Raw genomic sequence first — 27,880 nt, 5'->3', positions numbered from 1 at the left:
AAGATTGGCTAACTTTGCTTGAGAAAAGCATGGGGAGAGTCAAAGGGCCATTTGAGTAATGTCTTAGAGGATGAATAGGATTTCACAAGACAAATTAGGAGAAGTAGAATTTCAGGCAGAAGGAACAATGTTATTAGCAAGGTTATAAATATGAAAAATTGGATGTTATGCCAGAAAACTGTGAATGCTTTTTATAGCATGGGAAAATGGGATGCTCGTTTGATAGAAGGTGAGTGAGATGGGAAATTAAGCTACTGGGTTGGTTTAAGCAATGTTTCTGTAAATTGCTAATATCCATGAGAAAGAATTTATGTTCTGTGAAATATGAGTTCTGTAAACAAATATACTTGAGAATTCTTACATATTGTATGCTCTATCTTCCTATGGAGATTTATGATGATTAAAAATTCTTGGAGTTCCTATCGTGGCTCAGTGATAATGAGACTGACCAGTATCCACGAGGACTCAGGTTCGATCCCTGGCCTTGCTCAGTAGGTTAAGGATCTGGCGTTGCCATGAGCTGTGGTGTAGGCTGGCAGCTGCAGCTCTCGACACCTGGCCTGGGAACTTCCATATGCTGCACCTCTGGCCAAAAAAAAAAAAAAAAAAAAAAAAAAAAGAAAAAAAGAAAAAGAAAAAAGAAAAGAAAAGAAAGGAAGAAAATTCTAGAAGTAGAAATTCCCACTGTAGTGCAGTGGATTAAAGTCTGGCCTTGCTGCAGCTTGGTGTAGGTCACAGCTGTGGCTCAGATTCAGTCCCTGCCCTGAGAACTTTCATATGCTGAAGGTATGGCCAAAAAAAATTTAAAAAAATTATAGAAGTAAAATGAATAAGTAAATGCAATAATTTGTTTAACATTGTTTCACAAGTACTTGAAAATTAATTTTTTCCCCCATGGAACACCAGTTAACATTTCTGAGAATACATCTCCTGGAACTTGCTAAAGGCAATAGTATGGCATAGACATTATCAAACATACGTCACAGAAAGATGAGTGTTGGATGTATGGAGAATGGATTAGAAGAGGGAGAAATTAAAGGCCGAGTCATCTTCTAAGGAAGAGATGATAAAGCTTGGAGTAGATAAGGCAAAATGAACTGAGGAGAATTTGATAGATTTTGAAAGCTCTTTAGAAAGGATATTTGTTAGGTCTTATTTATTAGCTGAAGAAGTAGTGGTAAAGAAGAAGGAAAACTTATTCCTTATGAGTTTGGTTTGAATCTAAAAATATTGAGACTATGAAAATGCAAGATGATATACAGGCCTTTCTAAAACTACTTTCTGCACAACTTAGGTGATATTCAGAAGTCCTAATATGAAGAAAAATAATTTTCCAGGTACCTAGAAACTTTAATTTTATGAGGAACATATTATATTTGATAACCAGAGTTCTAGAGACAAAGTTGAACCAAGTAATAGCGCTTATGTATTTCAGGATTGATACATACTTGGCCGTGGACAATCAGGGCAACACTCCTGAACTGCTATCCAAGGTGCTGAATTGATTGGTCTAGTTACTGAAAACTGTTTCTCTTGCCTTTCTGCCTCTACCTCAAGTTTGGCTTTCTGATGGAGTAGCAGCCTAGTACCAGACCAAGCAAGATTCCATCCAACATAGCTTGCCCTTGCTATGACTAGCTAACTCTGACTTTTGATCAAGATAAAAGCCTGATGTCTCAGTTGGACTCCTGGCAGACTGGCTGCAAGCTACAAGCTTTCTGTGTCCACAGAGGTTAAAAATATTTCAACAGGTAGGTAAACATTTCCTCCAGGAATAAAGCTGACCCGTCAGAGGAACAGATAATTTGTGGCTGTGAGCTGTAGAAATTAATTCTCAGGGTCTTATTTCATCACACTCTGATTTCAGGACCCTGAGGTTTTTCCCTTTTATTGGCTGCTGGAGATGTTGAGCTCAACTCTTTGAAGGACATATTTTCTGCTCACGGGAAATTAAACATCTAATAGACAAAACAAACACATAATTTAAAGTACTGTGAAGTGGCCATTAATTAGCAACAAATAAATTAATGCATAAGGGGACCCCCAAAGAAAGGCTTATCATGGACTGGGCTAGTTAGGTTAAGCTTCATGGAGGAGTATGACCTGGTCCTTGATGCCCAGGTAAACTTTAGATAGATAACAAGGAAGAGAGAGTGCATTAAAGGTAGCATCATGGGATGGAGAGGGCATATTTTGGGAGATAGCAAATGCTCACGTGGTTCAGCCTAGAGCTCCGTCTTTTCATCCTTTCCACCCACATTTGCATGTAACACCACAACCTTTCTAACCTCTCCCCAGAGTGATGGCACTATTTCTATAATGCAAAAAGGATTTTAAAAATCCTTTCAAGTCTATTGAAATTTGGAAGGAAATACTTTCATAGCCTCCTCCAAGTACTTTTGATATTTTCTAGAGACGAGTTTCTCCAGGGTATAGGACATCATTGAGAACAACTGCTCCTCAAGCCACAACACTGAAGACTTTAGCTCTCGGGTGGCTTAGGACTGTTAATAAAATATAGCTCCTGACTTGAGAAAAGGACTGCTATGGGGCAAACCGGGACAACTTAAAATGGACAGAAAGTATAGGCGGAGAAAGAGGAATATTGAAATGTGCAATTTGATAGAGACAACTGGAAGATTTCATAGAGAAATGGCTATCTTGAATGTATAAGAACTTTCAGCTTAAAATGCACTTTCTAAACTAAATTCTGGGAGAAGTCTGGGACATCCAAAAGAAGAGCTAGAATAGTTAAAATACCCTCCCAGGAACTTGATGTGACCAGGGCAGAAAAGCTCCCTTCTTTGGAATTTAACTTTTGAGCTGGAGCAGACAAAATGGCCAAGAGCTCCTTATTTACTGGCATGAGAGGTACCCATAGGTTGATCAGTGTGGGTGGAGGTTGCTAGTAGTGACCAGGATTTGGGCATTGGATAGATTAATGTCCTTGATGAATATGAAGATTTTAAATAAATATTATATTATTTAATTGGTCAGTTACAACATGATGACTAATTATCCCATAAACCTTTAGGACAGCAAACACCTAGAAATCCTGACTACTTACTGACAAATCAAAGCATGAAATCAGGTGTGACAACAGATTGCAAATATTCTCTCAGATTCACGAATGTGCCAGCTGAGTTCTTCTTTACCATCCTTCCAAGAGAACTCTGATTAGGAACAAAATTTCTTGTTTGTGTGAAGGGTATTCATTTCCATTCTAGCTGTGTTCCTCTTAGCAATCACATGTATGCTTACTTCTTTTTTTTCAAGTCTTTTGACTCAATGCATTTGCTTATGGTCTCTCTTTTTCTTCTCTAAGACACCTTTCTCTTTTTCTTCTTCCAGTTTCTGTCTACTTATAATTTACCTGTTTACAGAAAATTTACCATTCCTATTAATTTCCCTTTGTCTTTTATACATAGCATCATGGAAGGTCTCTTCTGGGGACTCTAACTCGCTGAGAGCACACAGAATTAAGTCTTAGGTGATCAGCTTAAAAGGTTCAGGCATTAAAAGTAATGCTCTAGAATAATTTCAATGTTTATCAGTTAAGAGGATTGCTTTAGAGTTTAAGTTGCCTGAAAAATTCCTTTTATGGAATAGGTTATTTTCTAATTTTAGCAAATCCGTAGAATGCTGTTGCACTCAAAAGAAAAAAAAATGAAAGAGCACATATTAGGGTTTCTTGGCATCCTTGACAAGTAGATCACCTGCATCTCTAGATATCAGTCATGTATCTGTATATTTTAATGTCTTTTAAAAAACAATGGTGGTCCTTGTTGAAATGAAGAAGATGCAGATGGTACCAAGTACTCGTAGTTTATTTTGGGTATTTCATGCTGTATATGAGGCTTAGAGAAGGACAGTTGGTGTGATTTCCTGGTTCCAGATCAGGTGTTTGGCAAATATCTATGTTTAGCAAGGATCTGTGCTCATGTGCTTATTGCTCACTCAAACTTGAATATCATATAAAAGAGGTGTATGTTTAAATATATGTACCAAACTTTAATTTTCATTTCACACTCAAAACTTCTGTACAAAAGAGGCAAAGCAGGCAAAAAAATTACAATGACTTCAGCAAACAACATGTGACATCTTTTAAACAGCTTTGTCTATGCAACAGCCTTTACAGATGGAGCGGGGAAATTGGGTTCCAAAGATTTCGTTTCTTTAAGGTAAAATTCCAATCTTTAATGTTAACATCTAGAAAAATTTGTAGCTGTCTAGGACACATGATTGAATGAGAAGTCTCTGATATCTACTGCACAATTAGATCCCAAGATGGAGTAGGCTTCACTTTCCTTTTGAGGAGGCATGAAATCACTGTTACTTCAATGCGATGATGTATTAAAAACCCCAGTTTACCATTAATATCCCAATGGTGATGACTAGGAGAAAACACTGATGAATCATGATAGTAATTAATAGTTAAAGGATGGTATCCAAGACTTAATTTCTGGTTGTTAATACTCCACCCCAATGGGTCACCACAATTCAAACATTCCTATTGCCACTTCCCTTTTTTTTTTTTTTTTAATAATTCCTAGCGGCACATAAAAGTTTCTGAGAACAATGTTTTAATGCCAAAGGCGCAGTGTATCTGAGGATTTTAATTTTCACCTTGTCGCCCAAAAATAAATATCTGAGTAATGGAAAACACTTTTATTTGAAAAGCATGAGACATCAGATATGAAATATACTTAACATTGACATGGATACTGTTGCTAGCACTTTTCCCTAAACCACCCACGGGTCTTGGACACGTGTGCACGTGGCACAAAAAAAAAATATATATATATATATATATATATATATATATATGACTGTTCAAGGACTCCTGATGCCTAGAGGACAATCTGTTAAGAGAATTTGTCTCCCACAGTAGCTCTGGAGTGGACCCACGGCCCATCACCTGTGAGTGATCACAGACATTCAGTTAACCTGTCCTCCTGATAATCAGAGGCAACAGTCCCGGCCCTGGGCTTTTGAGAAGCCAGGTACTGGTGAATCTCAGCTTTGAAACAAGGTGGCCTGGCTGAATTGGGGCAGGTCAGCAGCCCCTCCAATATGTTTGGTCCCATTTGATAGAAAGTCTAATTAAAAATTACATATGTGCTCAACCGCTTTATCTGCAAGTCCTTTCCTCTCTCTAAGACATACTCTCCTCCCCTGATGTGGGAAAAAAGTAGACAGGAATGACAAACAGTGAGTGCCTCTATTTCTAGTCTTGACAGTTGTTCCCCAAAGGTAACATGTGGCCTCCCAGGAGAAGAACATTTCTTTAAGCTGAATATTTAATGAATTGGTTCACCCAGTGTCTGCCCAATTTCTGGCTTCCTCTAGGGTTTTAGAATCCCCAGGTCTGAAAAGGTCCTGAAAGCCACCGTCGTGCACATTTCTCCTCTAATAAGAGAACCCCCATCAGAGCAGCTGCGCTCGTTCAACTTGAAAAGCTCCAAAGAAAAGGGCCTTTCCTCTCTTGGTTGACTGACATTTAGATACAGACCAGGGGATCTGTTCTGCTGCTTGACTGGATTTCTCGGTTAAAAGTCAATAAAACCAAAGTCCTTCTCCCCTTTTCTTGGAGGACTCCAGAGAATGCCAGCTGGCCACTGAAATCTGGGAAAGGAATGATGCAACAGCTCATTCCTTGGGACACTACGAATGACACCAAACCCTGATGCACCCAGACCCAACTCCCAGAGATGGCATTCCCTGGGCAACTCTTCTTCCATCAGGAAGGGGCAAGCAATTACATGGGCCAGGCTGAGGGTTTCTTTCAAAGTGTCTAGCATCATCCCATCGTATGTACCATAGGCCACGTGGTGAGAGGAAAAGGTCACGGAGTCAGGAAGGGGCTCCCTGGGCTCTAGTCCCACGTGGGGGGTGATCCTGTTTGACTTCATCCTCTATCTCATTTCTCCACTGGAGATCAAGAGAGAAGATCTCCAAGATTCCAGGCTAAGCTGTGATCTACAGACAGGATGACCCTCACTGGATGGCTAATCAAGGCAAGTGGGGTGGTGTTTCCTGGACTCTACTTACTAAGGAAGGATAGGATGGTCAGTCTTTTTATTGGCTCACTGTCTTGTAGGATTATTGGAGAGTATCTGTTTTGTTTGCCCATTTTTTTTTCTTTTTATGGCCACACCGATGGCATATGGAAGTTCCCAGGCTAGGGGATGAATTGGATCTGCAGCAGCCAGCCTACACCACAGCCACAGCAATGCCAGATCTGAGCTGCATCTGCAACCTACACCAGAGCTCACAGCAACACCGGATCTTCAACCCACTGAGCGAGGCCAGGGATCGAACTTGCATCCTCATGGATACTAGTTGGCTTCTTAACCCACTGAGCTACAATGGGAACTAGTGTTTGCTCATGTTACTGATGAGGAAATTGAGACCCAGAGCTTAAGTGAATCTCCCAAAATCACTCTGTGAATCAACAGGACATAATCCAGGTCCTCAAATCAGAGGTTATACATTGGAACGAGCTGGCAGTTGAGGGGTGGAGGAGTTGCCTTTTAAATATCAGGTAACTAGAAAACAAAATTTACCCTCCAAACTCCCCCAGGTTTCTGGTACCTGATTAAATGCCTAGATCTCTGCTGCCACATGAACGGTCCACAGAGCACAGGGCTCCTATTAGAAGGGGCTGTGCACCCAGCACTCAAAGATAAACTGGCATGTCAGCCACCTTTCCCACAGTTTCAAAGCCAGAGCTCCATATCCCTGTCCCTGTGGTCAGAGGGTGGAAGCAGAAATATGACTGTCCTGGTGCCTGGGCGCCTTTCCTCCCCACCTGCTCCCCCCACCAAGAAAAGCACTGTCACCAGCCTAGCCACAAAGTACATCTATTTTCGCCTCCTCCCATGAAACGATGCAAACCCAGGTGACTTTCTTCTTGCGAAATGGAAAGAGAAGGTTAGCGAGTGCAAATCAAATGAGAAAGAGAATGTGCTGGTAAATAAACTCCGTGCAAACAGACAAGTTGCACGCATGGTGCGCCGTCTGGGGAAAGAGAGGGGGCCTGCTGCATTCCAAACACTTGGGTCCGTGTCTCCACATGCATTTTTCTTTTCTTGAATCCCTCTCTCCCTCTGTCAGGATAATCGTTGTGTTTCTTGTAGCTGAACTGACACAGGAAATCAAACAGCTTGTGTTTCTATAACTATACTTCCCAGAGAGGTTACACATCTAGAATTAAAACATGGCCACACGCCATTAGGCATTTCTGATGGTTATAGGTGCAAAGATAAAGTCTCTGAATTTTGCCTTTGGAGAAGGATTGTTTTTTGTTTGTTTGTTTTAGACATCATAGGTAAGGCTCTCCAGTCAATTTATGCTCTGCTGGGTTGAGTCAGTCAGGATACAAATCAAGGTCCATATATTTCAGTGACAAGGAGGTTATGTAAATACACGAGTATTAACATCAATCTGTATTAAATTATGTAAACATATACATCTTCTGAGGTCAGTACAAAGATCCTCTTCTCTGAGCAAAGCTTTACTGAAGCATTGCTCGAATCTGTTTGGAAGTCGACTCATCATTCAAGTGTTTTGTAGTGAACCTGGATGGAGAGAAAATGATGGCAGTTAGTGCGGAAAGAGCGCTCAGAGAAAGCCTCGGTCATGACGCACCAACTCATCTTTCCCTCGGGGGACACAACTGATATTTAGAGATCAGACTTGGCATTGGTCCTTTATTTTATTTTTTTTATTTTTATTTTTTTGGTCTTTTTGCTATTTCTTGGGCCGCTCCTGCGGCATATGGAGATTCCCAGGCTAGGGGTCGAATCGGAGCTGTAGCCGCCGGCCTACACCAGAGCCACAGCAACTCGGGATCCGAGCCACGTCTGCAACCTACACCACAGCTCACGGCAACGCCGGATCGTTAACCCACTGAGCAAGGGCAGGGATCGAACCCGCAACCTCATGGTTCCTAGTCGGATTTGTTAACCACTGTGCCACGATGGGAACTCCAGGCATTGGTCCTTTAGACAAAGGGCCATGCTTCAACGCTCAGAGTAGTCTCGGATTCAATCTTGAATCCTTCCTTTCAAAGGAATTTTATATTATGGTCATTAAGCAAGTAGATCTTCTACCTAATCAAATACTGACATGGAGGAGATATAAGCAATCCTATTTTCCCAGGAGGCAGGCCTCCCATGTGTGAGTGCAGAATCTTGGCCATCCAGGCACCCGTGTTGAGTCACAAATTTTAAAATATAGGTTTGCATCCAACATTACCCAACACTTAAACCCTTATGGTCTCAAAGCTGTGTGGGTATGCTTATCTGCATTGCCACCACAAGGGGGCGCAAAGGCAGTTCAGATACTTTGAAAAAAGTGGCGTAATTTGTATCCTCACATTAACTGCTGTGCAAATAATTTGTGAAAAGGAAAGAAAGAAGGATTCATGCGTAAAAAAATCTTGACTGTTTCCTTGGCGCTCCATGGAAGTTTTCACTTCACTCACACTAACTCTTTCTAGGACAGGTTATTGCCTCCATTTTGCAGATAAGAAAACTGAGATTTGGTAACTATAAACTGTTAAATGAACCCTTCCAGATGACAAATATGACAAGGCATGATTTGTAAACAGTTAGTGACTTCTGATTTGGCTCCAGGTCTGACTGCTTCCGAAGTCTGTGCTCTTTGACTTCATCACAGTGTTGGAGTAGACACAAAATGCCAAGACTCGGATGGGACTCAGAGCCTACAACAGTGCCCTGCTCTCAAAGCCTTGCTTGACTGCCTGAAGCTGGACAGGTGAAAAATCAGAAACTAAAGTCTGAGTGTGGAAAGCCAGCTTTCCGTGAAATGGGCAACGACGGAGCACACCTTGGTTCACCTACAGAATCTGGAAGGTTCTTAGATTAATGCTGCATCTGTTCTGAAGAAAGATGATTCAGCAGCTCCACAAAACAGGATCAAAATCAGGGCCTGGTGTATTCATCTCACATGCATCTCAGTTCCTCATTTATCAAATGGGGAAAATAGCTCTTAACCCTCTGACTTGCAATGATTACATGAAACTGTGTGAAGGCGAGCGGAGCATGAAACACATGTGTTATACATATGTAGAAGAGTATTGCTCTATTCCGCTTGTATTTTTTGAACCTTTACTACATGCATGATGTTGACAGGAACAGAGAGCAGTCAAAGATGAGTAAGACAGCTGGGGCCATAAACTTTCCAGACTGCAATCCAGACTGGCATGATTCAATCAACTCCTGTAGACATGCCACTGCTAAAAAAACAATCCTTTCCCTGGAGTGGGTTAAGGGCATGTGTCCTTGGGAAGACAGCCCGTGCTTGAGCAGGACTCGTTAGGAGTAAGGAGTTGTCAGGAGTCCTGGCCAAATACAAGGGCCCCAAGATAGTGTAGGGCAGAGCTCTTGGCTTTGGCCACTCTGCATATGAATCACCCAGGGGCCTTCAGAACAAAACCACAGACAGAATGGATGCCTGAGCCCCTACCCTGATGATATGAATTCTTTAGAACGGGGCTGGACCCTGAGCGACTGTGTTTTTGAAAGCTCCCCACATAAGTCTTTGCAGCCAGGTTGGGGAACCAAGAGTTCAGGGAGAAGTGACACGCAGGAAGCTGTTTCTTGTGCCAAGTCCTTGCCAACCACAAAGCCATGCGGCCTTGGACCTGCGGGGTCACCCAGACCTGGGTCTAGGTCCTGCTCAGCCATCTGCTTTTGTCAAGTTAGATTTCAGTTTCTTCCACCTGTAAAAAGGGGATGATAAAAAAATGGGGCTGACCTCAACAGGCTGTTGGGAAGATGAAATGTGTGAACACAGGCAGGGTGTTAAGCCTGATGCTGCAGCCCTCTGGCATCTATATTTGCAATGGAACTGAAGGGCTGGCTGCCCCATGGGGCTGAGGCTCACCTGAGGGCATTCAGCAGCCCCTCCACACTGTCCGGGGCCTGCTCCTTCAAAACTTTTATGCAGCCTTTCATCTGGAGGAGAAAGCACAAGATTTTGTTAATATTCTGGTAATTCTGCTCGTCATCAAATCTGTCCATCATAACATCTGTCCATAATAAAATCACAGTATTTCTGCCCATAGAAATCAAACACAGAAATGACCAACAGACTTTCCTACGCCCCTTGGGCCAGGGAATTGCTTCTCTGGGCTTCTAGAAAGGTCTGTATCAGTTTTCATCTTATACTACGATTGAATATTTTATGTGTCTGGCCTTTGGGGACAAAGGCTCGAGATTTTGATTTGCTTGTTTTGGACTCCAGAGCCAAGGACAGAGCTTCTCCTCGGGGCTGTGCTCCGTTGAGACGGACTGACTGGATTGCAAACCTGATCGTTTTATGTAATCTCTCTGCCTAGAAGGTTTTTCCTCCTTCAGCATTTTGACCGGCAAACTCTAATGATTTTTTTTCAGGACTCAGCTGAAGACGACAACACCAGAAAGCCCCTTCTGACCTCATTACCTCCAGCAGGTGGAAGTAACCACCACCTCTTTGTATTCCCAAGAGTATGCTGGCACTTCTCAGAGAACCTGGAGGTGTTAGTGCCCAGATTAACTGGTCTCCCTCACTAGACCAGGAAAGAGCCGGAAAGGACAGGATGGTGTTAGAAAGGTGGCCCACAAGGCAGGATGCCCGGCTTTCATCCATCCTTCCTTATATTTAGCATCTTTGTGAACCTCGGCAAGTTTCTTAGCTTTTTGCGCCCTTGTGATATAATTTATTCATACTTTGGGAAATGCAAGAAAACGGAATTTATGTAGATCGCATTATATAATACATATAATCCCAGGTGTTTGGCTTCAAGACTGAGTTGGAGGAAAGTGAACTACCTAAGACAGGAACCCAGGAGGAAGAGCAGATCTGTGGGGAATGGATGACCTTTGACCTGAAGCCGGCCATGCCTCAGGAGTCCAGAGGAGGCGGGGTCTGGAATTCTGGGTGCCATCTGGGCTGGGGACTGAGGTGAAGGCGTGACTCTGGATGCGGTCACTCCATTCCCCTTTCAGGAACTCAGCTCCAAATGCCGCCTCCCTCCAGCCTGTGTTCTTGGCCCCCGTGAGCAGCGCCTGTGCTCTACACACCGCACTTCCCTCTGGACCACAACAGCTTCGCTCTGATGAGTTCCCTGCCTGGAGTTCTCTTCCTTTTCTCTGTTTGGTAAACTCCTCCAGGTCCACTTCCAACATCGCCCTCTGTCTCTGTCTCTACCCAGTGAGTGTCTCCCTTGGCCGGGTTTCTAGAGCTCAGCACTGCCATTCTGCATTCCCGAACTTGCTCTTTGGAAGTGCAGATAACGGCATCTATTTCAATATTAGTTTCTTCACGGTCAATGCGGATACCCCTAAGGATTCATAAGCCCAGCGCATGGAACTGCTGGTTTAGAAGCAGGCTGGCCTCTGGAAGAAGTTCCTTCATGTCTTCCAAGAAAAATGGCCCCTCACAGACATGTGCTCAGTAACTACGAAACTTTCTTAGAGACACATGCAAATATCAGTATGAACAAACCTTTCTTAGCGAGGCGGATACCCCTAAGGATTCATAAGCCCAGCGCATGGAACTGCTGGTTTAGAAGCAGGCTGGCCTCTGGAAGAAGTTCCTTCATGTCTTCCAAGAAAAATGGCCCCTCACAGACATGTGCTCAGTAACTACGAAACTTTCTTAGAGACACATGCAAATATCAGTATGAACAAACCTTTCTTAGCGAGGCCTACATGAACAAACAGACTTCATCAAGACTGGGTGTGGTTAGATCTAACATTATATAAGGTTTACAGCCTCCGCGGGAAAGACTCAGTAGATGACAAGCAAGGGCGAGTTTTTTAAAGGTTAGCGCTATAAGACGTAATTGTACCCAGTATATTTTTAATTATTGAGTCTGTGACAGGTTAACAAATGGCTGTGGTAAGTGAGAATGTCTTACAAGTACCAGGTAATAAATTCAATCCATATTCGCATGATATCCATGGGTTATGAATAGAGCTATTTCTACTCAATCTATGGTATAAAAAATATTAAAGCCTAACAAAAAATACACTATGTATATTTATTGGTATGGAAAAAACCTTCCATAATCTACTGTTATGCAAATGAAATGCAATTTAAAGTAGCAATTATAGCAGGGTGCTATAGTTGTTAAGTATACACACACACACACACACACCCCATCTGTATAAAATGAGGGGACATATTTATGCTGACATCCTGATGGTGATCATCTGTCCACGGTGAGGTGGCCAAAGATATATTTAATTTTACAGATGTTGACTTCCTGTATTTCCCCCAAATTTTATAGTAATACTCATTTTCTTGGTAAATAGAAATAATGACATTAAAAATAATGAAAACTCTATGAAGAACCACGACTAGCTATGAGAGGGAGCTAGCACCTCCACATGTGTAATTCAAGTTGCATTATTAATTGATTAATTTTTCTTGATATCCATCAGACTCATAGTCCTTCTGGGCATGCGGACCTTCTGTCTGCAAAGAACTAAAGCACCAGAGATGCTGTTCTGTACAGACGAATGAGAGGGGGGTGCCTGCCCTCACGTGGCTGTGTCAGAATTAGAACCGAGGTCCTAACCTGCACTTAAGAGGCTTTAAATTATACCCGAGATACACTACTAGGTGCTGTAGCTGGGCTGAGAGGAGGTGTGCTTTATCCTACAGTCAACAGGAAAACGCCTGCACACCAAAATCATTTGTTTGCCAATCACAGTCATTCATTCAGCAAGAGCTCTAAGGAGCATCTATTGAGTTCCATGCTCTATGTGCCAAAGACACCGCCAGGCGGATGTGAGGTGTATAGATCCGGGTCTCTGTCCTGGTCAACAAACTCCGAGTGTGTGAAGGAGCCGGAAAATCCAACGTGGTAAGCACTCTGGGGTCAGAGCCGAAGCAAGGCTCTGATCCACACAGGGCGCAGCAGATGGGCGGTGACATCGGAGGAATGTCTTAAAGGAACCCACCCATCCGAGAAGGGGGAGGGCACTCTGGGCAGAGGAAAGGGCTCGGGCACATTACAAGGACAAGCAAAGGCATGGGACTCAGGCGGCGCAACCTGTAAGGGTGATGGCAGAGGAGCGTTGTTTGGGATTTGCCCCTGGGATCTTACAATCCAGTATCTCCCAATGCCTTTCGCATTGAGCCACATGAAACACCTAAGGATGTATGTACGTTCATGCTGGGGAAGCCGAAGGGGAGGCTTGTAGCCCAGGGACCGTTCCCCTCTCAGCCCCTCTACAGGCTTCCTGCTCTGCGTTTGAGGTCGGATGCTTCGTTGGAGGCACACAGACAGGACTGGACATCCGTCTGCGGGGAGAGCTCCGCCCTCGGTGGGGGACGACGGAAGGGAGGGAGGGAGAGCAGCAAGGTCGCCCGCTCGGATGGGGAGCGCCCGTTTCCCGAGGGTGCTTACGTCGATCTTGGACGTCTTGCAGAAAGCCCCCACGGGGTGCACGTGGTCGTAGAGGATGATGACGCCCACCATCACCCTCATGCAGAACATCAGCGTCTCTTCGCTCGTAAACCTACTCCGGTACTCCCTGGAGGAGAGGAAGAACGGCAGCAGCGTGAGCCCCGGGAGCCGAGCGCGGGCGATTCTGGCTCCACGACGGGCTACCTCAGCCTCCTCCAGGCCTCTCTTGAGAAGCATCGTCCACCCTCAACAACCAGGTTAAGATGCTCTTAAAGAAACCCAGCGATGGTAATTCCCCTGGAACCCGCCCCGCCAGTGCGAAAACGAGGTAAATTGCAAGCAGACAGTTCTCTTCTCTCTGCCCTTCAGAGGGCCAGCTCATCCCGTAGGGAACTCCCCCACCCATTAATCTCCAATAGTTTATAGCAGGTCTCTCTGGCTGTCCTAGATTATAGAGAATAATGGCTTCATTATGGAGAAAAAGAATCAAGCGCATTTCGACAGAGCGGCTATCGGGTCTCGAGTCAGGGGAACTTGCTTTGTTAAGATACAGGCTGCAGGCTGGATTGGATTGGCAAAGATGCCTAAAAGAAATTACAGATCATTCATTGGGCTGAGCGTATCTGTGGAGTCTGAGTTTTGGTCATTTACCTTGACAGGGTCACTGATGATTCTAGAGGCTTTCTTAATATCGACTTCATGAGGAACCGGCCCCACAACAAGGGTGGTGACTCTTTCTATCGGTAATAAATCTCAACTTTGATCTAAGTGAAATCTCTGAAGTTAAGGCCAATTTGATGAGGTGCGCTTGATGCCATCAGTTCTGCCCAACACTCTGCACCACCCAGGGCACTGCGGGAACCTCATCGGATGAGGAAACCGGCCCAGGCAGGTCAGACCACTTGTCTATGGGCACAGAAGGGCAGCAGACATAAGAAGAGGAAGTGGGACACTGGCTTTGGAGAGTAGATGCCCTCATCACCACACTGCCTCGTCCTCAACAACCTCTACCGTTTTTGAAATCCAGTAACTAATTTAAGCATGAAGAAACCACTGTGTGTGCAGATGTGTGTGCAGGTGTGTGTGTGTGCACGTGTGAGAGAGAGAGGAACGGGGGGAGGGGGGAAGAGAGAGAGAGAGGGAGAGAGACAGAGAGAAGGGGGCAAGAAAGAGAGAGAGGGTGTGAGAGATGGGGAGAGAGATGGGGAGAAGGAGAGAGAGGGAGTGAGAGAGAGAGATGGGGGGAAGAGAGAGGGAGAGAAAGGCAGAAAGCGAGGGGGGAGAATGAGAGAAGGGGGGAGAGGGAGAGAGATGGAGAGAGACAGAGATTTTCATTATCACTCTTGCAATAGTCTTACCATTTCTATTCTTGGTACTCGAATTTTTCTTTTTCTTTTTTTAGGGCTGCACCCATGGCATATGGAAGTTCCCAGGCCAGGTGTTGAATCGGAGCTGTAGCCGCCAGCCTATACCACAGCCACAGCAACATGGGATCTGAGCCTCATCTGCAACCTATACCACAGCTATAACAACGCAGGATCCTTAACCCACTGAACGAGCCCCGGGATCGAACCCGCATCTTCATGGATACTAGTTGGGTTTGTTACCGCCGAGCCACAATGGGAACTTCTCAAATCTTTTCTCCAATGTATTTAGAACCATAGCCAGTTATTTAACCCAATCCTCCATTTGATCCTTATACAGCTGCTCCTGCCTCTTTGAGTTGAATTTCGATTCTGCAGTCTAACAAGCTAGGCCATCTTTGGGAAGAGATCAGTTAACCGATTTAGGCCTCGACTTCTCTGGCTCTAAAATGGGCCTAACTACCCCCTCACCCAGAGTTCCTTATACAATTCATTCCGTTAGTACATAAGTCAGTGTTCAGGTGCTGAGCCAAACGTCAGACATCACCGTCACCATCACAGAGACAGGTGAACTCTGACCGGGAATCCACCCCCGATTTAACTTACGGAGTTTCCAGCATGACTTTACAAACGCTTGTCATCGTACTGAGGCAGTCTGTGGTGTTCTCTATTGGCAGGGTTTTGTTCTAGATGGGAGACACAAATGGGCATTAGCTCGGACGGCAGCTCTTACGGGCCACGGGGCGAAAGGTGCCTCGCCGTCCGACGTCACTTACTTCGGAGACAAAGTGCATGGTGGCGTTGCTGAGGGTTTTCAGCATTGGCGTGGCTTCCGCGTAGAAGAGGGACATTCGATTGGCCATCTCATTGTTGACTTCATTCTCAATGTCTAGCTGATGAAAAGAAAACGACAAGATGCGATTGATAAAGAGATGTCAACATCTCAAAACAGTGTCCCCTGGAAAGTGAATTACAAAGACCGCATCGTCTCCCCTCCCGAGGCAGGAATCAGAAGAGACGTGGTGCCCAGGCGGGTAGGCCCGGAGATCCGGGAACTCACATGCATGTTGTTGATGCGATTGCGACTGATGGTCCTTCTGTAGTAGCTGAAATCATTCTGAATGGCCGGGTTCCTCATCTGCAGTTCAGAAGCGGGGCAAGAGGTCCCTTCTCAGCATGTGATGGGCAACACACACCGGGAGCCCAGAAACTACATTCTGCCCTCACACCAGGACTTCCCTCTGTTACCCAGAGTCACAGCGACGTCCAGTTAAAAACAAACACTCAGAGCATCATTATTTAAAACTATGCCCTGTTTTCACCCTAAGCTAGATTTCAGGGCAGTCACCCTAGGCTGTTCCCAAAGAGGAACAGACACTTGAAATGTTTTCCTGGCTGCACGGGGCTGATTTTAAACTTCCATGTACAGACCACCGTCTCGAATCACTTTGACCACAAGGAGTGAGAGCCTCACCACACCCCGTGTCTCTCTAGGGAAGAAGCCACAGTTCCCTCATCTCTCTGCCCCGGATCTCACAGCCGCTCGGAGCACCTGTATACACCGGGACTCCGTGCAAATCCGCTCAGCGGCCCAAGCCCACACGGCCTCACCTTCAGCTCATCGAATCGTAGGGTGAAATGCAGAATTTCCGCAAACTCCTTGGCGAGGGCCTGCTCCCGCTCCAGGTGCTGGGTTGGCGTGTAGGGTGGACAGGTCAGCGATTCCAATAAACTCTGAAGAGCTTTTTCTGAAAGTCGAAGGGATACAGACATAGTTGAGGTGGCCCACAGAGACCCCCTTCCCCCCAAAAGCACAATTTGCAGCCCCAGGGGACATTCTCAGAGACAACTTGCTTGAGTCCTTCCTCTCCAGGTTTTTGCCCAGAACTATGCGAACTGAGATGTGTGTGGATGCGGAAAAGAAGCACTGCCCGCCGTCCCCCATGCCTGGGCAGGCTGCCTCCACTGCAGAAGAGCGCCCCCACCCGGGGCCACACAGTTTTGTAAACTGTCTTCCAAAGCCCAGCTGGCCCTTTGGGTGTTCTGTAGTCCCGAACTCTAGCACTGTTAGAAACCACAAGTAGGTGCTTCTGGATCATGTGCATGAGACAGCCACTCAAGATCCAGGTGGAGAAGTTCCTGCTGTGGTTCAGCGGGTTATGAACCGGATTAGTATCCATGAAGATGCAGGTTGAACCCCCGGGCTCACTCAGTGGGTTAAGGATTCGCTGTTGCCACAAACTGTGGTGTAGGTTGCAGATGCAGCTCAGATCTGGTGTTGCCGAGGCTGTGGTGTAGGCCAGCAGTGCAGCTCTGATTCGACCCCTAGCCTGGGAACTTCCATATGCTGAAATTGTGGCTCTAAAAAAAAAAAAAGAAAGAAAAAAAGAAGAAAAAAAAGATCCAGTGGAGATGAGGTGGCTCTAAACACATCAGTTAAAAACCATGCTTTGCAGAGAGAGAAACTTCCAGTCCATTCCAGCTCTTCTCTGCATCTGTACTCTCACCAAACCTCAGCAGTATTTTGACACACATCCTCTGCCATATCCACCTCCATTGCTGCCCTGGAAACCTGTGGGTTCCCAAAGCTTCCTTCCAGTTTTTTCTTCAATATACTTCTCAGGGCACCGAGTCATTTAACCAGTCCTGCAGAGCAGGGGTAGGCAAATGATGGCCTACGGCCCAAATCTGGCCTACAGTCAACTTTCGTAAATAAAGGTTTATTAAAAACATAGCCATGCTTTATTTTCACTGCTTTAGGTCTCGACTGTGGCTACTTGTGTGCTACAATGGCAGAGTAAAGAAAGCGGATGCAACAAAGACGGGATGGCCCACATGCCTGAAATAGCTTATCTGGCTCCTTCCAGAAGAGTGTGCCACACCTACTCTATCTCCTGAGAGGTCTCTTCCAGTTTCTTAATGAGGGATCACTAGCCTTTTCTGTCTACAGGAACACATTGTCGTCTGAGGCAGCTCGTCTGACCTTGACCTGCTCTGACAGGTGGCATTTTTTTGTGTCTGCTGAGCTGAAGCTCCGCTCCTTCGGATTTCAGTTCGGGGTGTCCTGACTCACACTTTGAGGAAACATAGAAGTCGCTCCCGCTTCCACGTAAGAGTCTTCAGAATCTCTCCCTTCTAGTGCAGTTCATTGAACTCTTCCCTCGAGTCTTAGCTTCAAGTTCTCTCGACGTCATGGCTATTATTCCACCAGGGCATCCGCATTTCTCTGTCTAACTCTTAGAATGAGGCATTCCCTTCTGACAAAAGTCGAGTAAAACGTACCTACCCCCTCCTCGTTCTAGATCTATTATATGAACTAGTGAAACCTCAGAGAGCTTTACTGTTGGGGGAGAGGTTATATCATCTTGATGGCCACATGGAGCCTGTCGTCAGCCAGCCTTGATCTTATTCCAGTTTCTGCAAAGCCATCCTGTACCTGCACCAATTTTTTTTTTCCTTTTTGGCCACACCCATAGCATGTGGAAGTTCCTGGGCCAGGGATCGAACCTGTTCCACAGCAGCGACTAGAGCCGCTGTCGTAACAACACTGGATCCTTAACCTGCTGCGCCAAGACAGAACTCTCCTGTACAGACTTTCTAAAGCTTACAGACAGAACTTCATATTTGTTTTTCTTATAGTTTACCACACTAAATGTAAGCCATGATTCCAGCCAACCAAGTTCTTTTGGGATTAGCAGGTAACCCGTAATTTTCCAGCTTTTCTATCCTTCCATGTGTGATCAGACACACAATAAAATTGTTGAGTCAGACTTAGCTGAAAACAAAACCACAGGGACACCTATTAGTAGAGACACTTAATATGCCAATAAACAGAGGGGGAGACGCCCTGAGGTGGACTGACAGAGGTGGACATAGCAGGTGTTTTTATACATGAGTGGCCTCTGATCACACACAGCGATGGATTGGGACAGCTTCCAACACACTGAGATGAGCCTGTTACTTTCTCAAATACCACAACGAATCTTATGGGACAGGAAAACCATAAACGCACACTCACCTAGCCTTATGGAAAACTCATAAAATCTCTTTAGCCTCACGACCAAAGGACACACTGCATTCCAAGCTTTTTCTTGAAGTTGAATATCGTTGGGATTTTGAATGGCCTGCAGAAACATGAGAACAGTCTGTTTAAAAAAAGCAGTAAGCTCCACATCCTCACAGCTTAAGACTGAGAAAGAATTTTAGTTAAAAAAAAAAAAAAATACAGTTCCTGATGTACTTTGCTAATGGGTGCTTCCTCAGTGGATGTCAGTTCATGCGCATGTCCGCCAAGATGCTCCATTAGAACAGCGATTTTGCACTTGAATGTAACGCAAATGGCTCTACAATTAGATACCATGTCATTTTACTTGTTTCTCTTATCTTCAGTGCAAAAAAAAAAAAAAAAAATGCATGTCTAATTGGAAGCAATTCAGCCCTCCTCCATCACCATTAGATTCTTCTAAAGTTGACCGAGTGCTCATTATGAAGGAAAGATTCTGTAGATATTTCCCTTTCTCTCTAATATGTATTACATTCTGCCAGTGTGTGATAGTGCCTAAATTACCTAAATTAAATGGTGACCCCTAAAGGAGAAAAACGACCTCTTAATAGGCTGCTACTTTCTTCGAAATGCTATTTTGTCTGAGTTTTAGCAGCTTGAGGATTAGGGTGCTGGAAGTATTTTTTTTTTTTTTCCAGATAATGGTGGTGACAGCAGTTAAGACTGTGTGTGTGGGGGCGTGTGCGTGTGTGCACTGATAGTACGACCAAACTCATTCTCTCAAACAAAAGGAGGGTGGAGCTTCTTGTCTTGAAGGTATCATGACATCTCATAAGCCACACTGACAATTTTCTTTTTTTTCTTTTGGTTGGTGTTCTGTTTTTCCTGCATTTATTTTTTTTATGTCCCATGTCATTTCAAGATGACAGACCTGCAGGCTACTTACAGGGACGTTGTTTATGGCTCTTATTCATGATACTGCTAGCACCGGCCAAAATTATTACAAAATGTTGGAAAGTTTATGTAAACCCAGACCTCATGGCTCATATTTCAAGTGCTCCTGGATTTTACATGTATATTTCCCTTATATGAAGTATCACACTGACACATTCTTGTTTAAATGCGAGTTCTGCAATGTCAAATCTATGTCAGAGAAGAGAATGGCTTGTACTTTATGTGGTTCAGGGCACCATGTGCTCAGATTAATGTACTAGAATAAAAGGGACCATTCATACATTATTTAAGGACACATCACCCTCCTTGTGCTTCCTAGCGTGCTAGGAAACACTAGAGCTATTACTTAATCTTGCTGTGTGTGTGCATGTGTGTGGGCTTCCTCCTCCACCAAGGGTGCTGTCAGCGAGGTGTTATTATTGGCATACATCTCGGATCTCTGGCCCCGCGCCCTTGTAAGCCTGCAGGTCAGCAAGGATGCTCTCGGAATCCTGGAGGACGGCGCTGATCTGGTTCCATATCTCCCTCTCTCCTTCGGTGGGCTGGGCATCTAGGCAGATGGGAAAGCAAAAGACACAGAGGGCTTGTGTTTATAAACAACCCGGGCAGAGGCCTGGCATTCACTTCTACCTGCCAGACAATTCTGCTCCACTCCTGCAGGTTTGGTGTTTACTCTTTAACATAATAGGTGCTAAGGAAGGAGGATGAAAACAACTTCTGCCCATCACGCAGCTCAAAAGAGTCGTCAATATTTCACGCACAGTAAACAAAGCAAGCATAAGTCGTATGCACTTATTTATTTATTTATTTTGCCTTTTTAGGGCCACACCCTTGGCATATGGACGTTCCCAGACTAGGGGTTGAATCAGAGCTGTAGCAGCCGGCCTACACCACAGCCATAGCAGCACGGGATTCGAGGCATGTCTGTGACCTACACCACAGCTCACAGCAATGCCAGATCCCCGACCCACAAGCGAGGTCAGGGATGGACCCCGCATCCTCATGAAAACTAGTCGGACTCGTTTCTGCTGTGCCACAACGGGAACGCCCACTGATTTATTTGTAGAGAACCCTTTTTTTACACAGCTACTAGGGGCCAAGTGGTACAGTGGGTGATAGGAAGAATAAGCAGTCTCTTTTAGGGGTCCACTTTTAATAGAAGCTATTGAATACTTATAGAAAAATCTGTGACTCTGAGGGTAGAGATGGGAAGAGAGTTTCCCTTATATTTCCATATTACAAAAGCTTAAAATATTAGATAATCCTTGCAGGACAGAGAGGTACTTTCCCGACATGATGATATGTAGAAAGCATTGAGATTTCTCTTCGAAACATGAACTCAAGCAGTGCAAGGAGTTCGTTTCAAAGATGCCTGGACTGCTGATCTTTGGTGTATACCAGGAACAGTATCCACAAAAATGAATAGCACATTCAAGCTTCAAGGCGAAGAAATATTCTAACAGCTACAGAAACATCCCCTTAGCTCCTCGGTGAATTCCTACTTGATTACATTCCTGGAGCCGATGTCATGTTTTTGTCTGTAGGAGGATTTGGTGGGGGCTGGTGGGTGGAAGCTGAATGGCCGTAAAGATTGGATTTTATTTACCTCACCATACCTATAAAATGGGTTTCTTGCCTGGCCTAGTTAGGAATTCATCTCCATCTAAAACAAAGGCATTGCTAGAGTTCCCGTCGTGGCGGAGTGGAACTGAATCTGCCTGGGAACCACGAGGTTGCAGGTTCCGATCCCTCACCTTGCTCAGTGGGTTAAGGATCTGGCACTGCCATGAGCTATGGTGTAGATCACAGACGTGGCTCAGATCCCTTGTTGCTGTGGCTGTGGTGTAGGCCGGCAGCTGTAGCTCTGATTAAACCTCTAGCCTGGGAGCCTCCATATGCCGCAAGTGCGGCCCCAAAAAGCAAAAAAAAAAAAAAAAAAAGGCATTGCTAATAGAAAAAGAGGTTAGATGTCATCTCCTAAAGATCTCTTTTCAAAAATCCAAGTCTCAGAGTTTCCTGGTGGTTTAGGGGTTTAAGGATCTGGCATTGTCATTGCTGTGGCTCTGATTACTGCTGTGGCATGGGTTTGACCTCTGGCCTGGGAACTTCCACAAGTTGTGAGTGCAAGCCAAAAAAAAAGAAAAAAAAAAGAAAAAAAAAAAGTCCAAGTCCTAAGGCACTCAATTTTCCCAACAGACTTCAAATCCCAGTTTTGACTAATCTTGATGGGGACTAGAAAAGAAAATTCACAAAACAGGTGATATCGAAGCGAGGCACTGACCATGCCTGGTGCGTCTTCAGAAAGGCTGAATATCAGAGGAGCTGGGCCAGGTGGGGCTGCTCCCACTCAGTCACCATCTGCTGGATTTATACTAATCCAAGGCCAGACCCTGGAGAAGGGATGCCCATGGAGATATTTTAGACTATTTTACTTCCCAGGTCCTGCTGAGACCTAAGACATTGGTGAGTCCCCAATGTGAAGGGTGAGATGGATCAGCGTGCAGAAGAAAAGAAAGCATAGGCTCTCAGAGAGTATCCAGAAACTTGGCAAATGGTTCCTTCTAGGAATGAGATGGAGTTCAACCAGCAGGTGAGGAGGGACTCATGTTGACCAGGGTGCAGAGAAGGGTGAGGTGGGTGTCATCTGGGAGGGCAGAGACTGTTCCACATAAGGGGCTGGGACTGAGCCGACTGGCTTCAAGGCCAGGGAAGGCACCCATGCCGAGCAGGAGGAGGGCTTGGCAGCAGGAGAAAGCTCAGCTGGGCCTGGAAGAGGAAAGACCCACCAGGTCAGGGTAGAGAACCTAGCTTGGGAGGCAGAAGGACAGAAAGAAAGGTGTTCATCCTTTACCCTTGGCTACCCTTCCCCTCTTACACTGTATATTTCATCCTTTGCTGCTTCCCACACTCTTCTCAAAGCAATATGGTGGTGGATACAGAAACCTGAAACCCGCAAGCCAGGAAGCACTGCAATGGGACAGAATTCCAGGGTAATGCTGGCAATTTCCAAGTAAGAAAGAGAGTCAGGGGAGAAAAAATATAACAAAATGCAAAGATCCTAGCAAATATATTAAAAAATCAAATATTCTTCACTCAACTCCTTTCCCTTTTGGATGAATGTGTCAAAAATTCACAAGCTAAACACAAAGACAATTTCATATACATATACATATACATATACATATAAATTCACATTCATATATTTGAGGAAAAGGAAAAGAAAAATAGTCTGTGACCAGGATTTTGAGAGGTAAGTCTACTTGAATATAAATGCAAAGTAGTATGGAAAAAGGGACTTGGAGGCCATAAAAGGAAGCCTTCTAATCTCGGCTGCTGTCACGTGGCTCCACCTTAGCAAGTCACCACTTGCTAAGTTTTAAACAAAACAGAATTTAAAAAAAGAAAAAATGTATATATATGTATACCTGGGTCACTTTGCTGTATAGCAGAAATTGTAGTTGGACATTGTAAATCAACTACAATGAAAAAATTAAAAAAAACCCAAACAAACAGAATTACAGCTAAGAAGTCTAGAGAGTTCCCATTGTGACTCAGTGGTAACAAACCCAACCAGTATCCATGAGGATGTGGGTTCAATACCTGGCCTCGCTCGGTGCGTTAAGGATTTGGCATTGCTGTGAGCTGTAGTGTAGGTCACAGAAGCAGCTTGGATCTGGCTTTGCGGTGGCTGTGGCTGTGGCCGGCAGCTGTAGCTCCAATTCAGTCTCTAGCTTGGGAACTACCATATGCCACAGGTACAGCCCTAAAGAGCAAAAAAAAAAAAAAAAAAAAAAAGCTAAGAGGTCTAGAAGAGGAGCACTAGGGAAGCAAAGACAAAACATCCATTCTTTTGGTGAGCACTGGAACACAGAAGGAGAAAGATTTCAAACTTACTTTTTAATAACAGAGGTCTTTTCTTAAGTGCTTCAAAAATAAGAGGGTTTCTGGTGGCCTGACCTAAAAGCGCTGCTGGCCACAGAGAGGCAAGCTCCTCTCTCTGTCCCAGGCGAGGCCACACTTCCAAAAGCAAATCCACACTGACATTTATGTGAAGGCAAAGAGCTGGATGAGTAACATGGAGGGAGTAATCCCTTCTGCTGGCAGTAACTTTCTCCTGTGAGACAGGATCCCCCGGCCCCAGCCTCCCTCTCTGGGAAAAGGTTTCTTCGGGCAGATATCCTAGTGTCCTATTAGTAATGTTTCCCCTGTGTCCCTGTTTGGCAGGGGCAGGGTGGGGAGGATGGGAGAAATCCAAGCCATCAATCCTTCGCCAGGAACGATCCTGACTTAGAAATGCCTTGGCTCCTTCTCTTCCATAATTTGTTAGGCTTATTGCAGGCCTTCGTTTCTTTCCTCCTTCCTCTGTCTTTCCTTCCAGCTAATAACGAAGCCCTTGGTGCCAGCAGCACATCCCTGCCTTCTGGGCCAGGCAGCTGTAAAATTCTCAGGAGAGATTCAAATCACAAGCGGCATCCACGCCTAAGGTGGAGACCGACTGGGAGAAGTCCTAATCTGTTTCCTTTTCCAAATGGAAAAAGGACTGTGTAACCCTAAGTGACATCTGCTATTGGCCCATATCCCTAAGTTCATGATTCATCCCACTTTGATCCCCCAGCTAAGTGACCGGACAGTCAGGGCTAATTCGTGAGACTCTGATCCATCAGCCTGTGAGCCTCGGGCCCTGTTTGTTTCATTTGACACTATTGCTCCAGGACTGAGCACCATGCCCAGCACACAGCAGATACTGGTAGAAAAATGTGCTGAAGAGTTGAAACAAATGATTTAAATACACTTCTCACAGTGTTTGGTGATGGTGTTTCTGCTTGGCTTTGAATTCTGAGATCTCTGGAGACAGGGTCTGTATTCTTGGTCTCAGTGCCCCCCCTGTGGTCTCCCCACTGGGGACGCCTATGAACCATGTCATTCCTCAGTGAATCAATGAGGAAACTGACCAGGTGGCGGAGACTATGGGTGTTGGGAAGCAGCGAAAGAAATGAAGGTCTCCTGGTAGTTGCCTGTGTGGTTAACGACCTGACCTCGTCTCTGTGAGGATGCAGGTTCCATCGCTGGCCTTGCTCAGTGGGTTACGGATCTGATGTTGCCACAGATCTGGTGTTGCTGCAGCTGAGGCATAGGCCTCGGTGCAGCTCTGATTTGACCCCTAGCCCGGGAACATTCATAGATCACAGGGGTGGCTGTAAAAAGGGAAAAAAAGAAAAGAAATGAAGATCCTCCTACTTCTAGATCTTTTCCTTTATCTCTTCTCCCGAAATAACTTTTATACTGTTACGTCTCACTATTACCATGGAGACAACATGCATTTACCTATAATCAGATGGCTATTCGCACTTTCATTAACACTTGTGTTTTTAAATAGCTCACTGTTCATCTATAGCCTCAGATGTCTCCTCGGTGCAGCTAAAACACTAATAGAATAATTGATGAGTGAAAAATTGCATTTAATGTTTACTCTTCCAATTCTAAGGCTGTTACCATTTTGCTGTCTGGAGCAGTCCTTTGAGAGGCTGGGGGTCTATACTTCTGGCATTCTCCAAATTCAGTGGGCCACCGTGTTTTTAAAATGTGTACTGCTTTCAGATGTCAGAGACATCTTGAAAAAGACCTTCAAGAATTAGTGACTGAAGAGGTTACTCTATTTAACCCAGCAGCAACCTCCTAAAGTATTTGCTGGGTGAACAGGAACTCTGAATTAGAGGTTTTGTTTTTCTATTTTTAACACAAAGATTGACCTTTGGTCAAAGGAACCCACAGGCACACACCCACACAAGTGCACACCTATAATATTACTGATGGACATGGGTCTTTAATTTCCAGTGGCAGCTAGCAAAATCTCCCAGGATGTTTCTTCTCAAGAATCACATTCGAAATTTCTCGTCATCACCAGTTATTCCATCCAAGTTGAGAACGGTTATAGAGAGCTGGACTGCTCCCATCTAACAATGAAGCTGTGAAGAAGCCCTGTGATTTACACAGGCAATTTCAGAAACCAACACATCTAGGAGCCCCGGAACAAGCCTATCCTGACCTTTCCCCAGGCAGTGATTGAAACCCCTATTCTGAACTTGCTATTGAGGAAAGTAGGAAAATGTGTCATGTGCACTGTGACCTTGGATGCATATATTGATTGTCCAGAACTTGCTGAATTCCAAGTGCCTAGAATCTTTAATGGAAAAATACCACCTTATCAATTAAGAAAGTCAAAACAGTATTCATTCTGTTTACACATCTATTTATCCTCCTTCAGCTCACTCTGCTGGTGATGGTGGATACTAACTGTCAATGTTTTGGAGCCACAGGGGTCAGGTGGAGGTTTCATGGGGGTGGGTGGTGCTATTTACTGAAAGCAGAAGGCTTGGCATTCCACTGGGCGGCTGGCGAGGAAGGTGGCCAGGGGCTTTGTTTGTCGGGAACAAGCATCTTTGGTGAACAGACCCCAGGGCACAGCAGCTAGGGCTCAACCCAGAACAGGGCTGTCAAATCGAAGTGTTCTTATCTCTGCACATCAGCCAAGGATGCACTCTGTCTCACAAGCACCAGGAACACACATACCTTCTCCTAACAACCTGTTCGGGACCTCATGGCAAAGCTGACAGAGAATCAAACAAATGAACCGAAGATAATGGGAGCAGAAGATACAATTTATTTGGAAATGTCTTTGGCGTTGAAGGAAGCCCTGGCATCTCGTCAACAGGATACATCCCTATCTTTGCAGCCCACCAGCTGTTGTATAAACAGTGAAGAGAGGTACAGCAAAAAGGACGTGCCAAAGCCAGACATTGAATCTATGGCTCTTCATTCCCACCCACTCCCTCACTTCCCCACCCCTCTCCCCTCCAGGATGAACTAAGAAACATAAATATCTAATATTAACATTAGGGGAACACAGAATGGAAATGATTTATAGTAGAATACTAACTACAAAGGCCCATTGGAAAATGTTAAGTGTGACTGGGCTGACCTATTTGTACAGGAATATTCGTCATCCTATGTCAAGGCCCCTTCCCGTGGAGCAATCCGATGGGGGGCGGCAAAGAGCCGGGAAGGTTAAGATCCGTGAAGGCTTGTTTATTTCACTCCCGGGCAGTGGGATCCCTGTGATGTCATGGGGAGCAGCGGGGGGCGGGGGGGGGGGGGCTCCAAGGATGGAGTTTGGGAGATCCAGATCTTAACTTGTTTACCACTCGCTGAGACCTCAGGGCAAACCAATTCACCCCCTGGGTAGCATATTAATTCTCGGGAAAAAAAGCCAAGTTGGCAAGCGCCCCGGCTCCTCCCTGCACCGTCCTGGGGTCCACAACCTATAGGATCATAATGAGGACACTGACAGATGAAAGGCACTTCAAAAGCAAAAGTGCTAGAAAGGAAAGAATCTTTGTGAATGAACCCCATGCTGGCATAAACCAAATTGCTTCCCAGGTCTGTTCTGTTGCTTTGCTTTTTGTTTGTTTTTGCTTCATTTGTAAAATGACCCCAAACATCCCTGATTTTCCTCCTGTCCTCTCCCAAGATTATCTGGCCTCCTCTGAACAACCTTAGCAGAGGGGAGGGTACCAGAGAGGGAGATATGACAGAAAGGAGCAGTAGCAAAAAGCAGCCTCTGTCAACAAAGAAAAAAGCCCAGATGGTCACCTCATCTGACACCCCCACCTGTTTTAAGGCGTAGGACCCAGTAGTCCTAATGGGTCAAAATATTCAAAACCTTTCTGAGAGGACAACGGTTTGGAAGCTTGAGATTTTCTCTCTTAACTCTGCCTCCTTCCCCATCAAGCACCATTATTGTTTCTGGTATTCTTATTATGCCCATAAAGGTGGGATTTTTCTTATAAAGAAAATCATTTTTCCGTTACCATGTGCTTAGAAACCCATTCTCAGCCCAGTCTAGAGCCTGTACTTCTTTTGGCCAGCCCATCCCTCGCTCTCGGTTCTAACTATTACAGACTTCTCCTCTGCTACCTGTACTATTAGCTCTTCAATGTACTTGCATCTGATCTCCCAATAAAGTTACATACTCTTTGAAACAGAGGGCATGTTCTTCCAATGTTCTTACATTTTCGTGCCTTATGTCAGCCCTCCATGCGTCCCTGCGCCACTAAGACCCCATCCTCACCTCTG

The 27,880-nt window shown here is 45.0% G+C and overlaps 1 protein-coding gene across 4 annotated transcripts in view; it reads right to left on the bottom strand.

Moving 5' to 3' along the window:
• Nucleotides 1-3,986: 3,986 nt before the first annotated feature.
• Nucleotides 3,987-27,880, bottom strand: part of CYRIA (CYFIP related Rac1 interactor A) — a 103,405-nt gene continuing 79,511 nt past the window's right edge. For 3 of the 4 annotated variants that reach the window (XM_047782609.1, XM_047782610.1, XM_047782608.1), the window contains exons 4-12: nucleotides 20,176-20,297; nucleotides 18,809-18,914; nucleotides 16,402-16,538; nucleotides 15,851-15,928; nucleotides 15,567-15,683; nucleotides 15,397-15,476; nucleotides 13,427-13,553; nucleotides 9,913-9,983; nucleotides 3,987-7,580 (exon numbers count right to left, since the gene is read on the bottom strand). In XM_047782609.1, the coding sequence (XP_047638565.1) occupies nucleotides 7,517-7,580; nucleotides 9,913-9,983; nucleotides 13,427-13,553; nucleotides 15,397-15,476; nucleotides 15,567-15,683; nucleotides 15,851-15,928; nucleotides 16,402-16,538; nucleotides 18,809-18,914; nucleotides 20,176-20,297 (902 nt within the window). In that variant the 3' untranslated portion in view covers nucleotides 3,987-7,516. The remainder of the gene's footprint in view (nucleotides 7,581-9,912; nucleotides 9,984-13,426; nucleotides 13,554-15,396; nucleotides 15,477-15,566; nucleotides 15,684-15,850; nucleotides 15,929-16,401; nucleotides 16,539-18,808; nucleotides 18,915-20,175; nucleotides 20,298-27,880) is intronic. The other variant, XM_047782611.1, reaches the window with a different exon arrangement.

This window comes from Phacochoerus africanus, chromosome 5 (assembly GCF_016906955.1).
Source record: "Phacochoerus africanus isolate WHEZ1 chromosome 5, ROS_Pafr_v1, whole genome shotgun sequence".
Classification (NCBI taxonomy): domain Eukaryota; kingdom Metazoa; phylum Chordata; class Mammalia; order Artiodactyla; family Suidae; genus Phacochoerus; species Phacochoerus africanus.
Note: the sequence above shows the minus strand (reverse complement) of the source record. Positions and strands in the feature narration are given on the sequence as shown.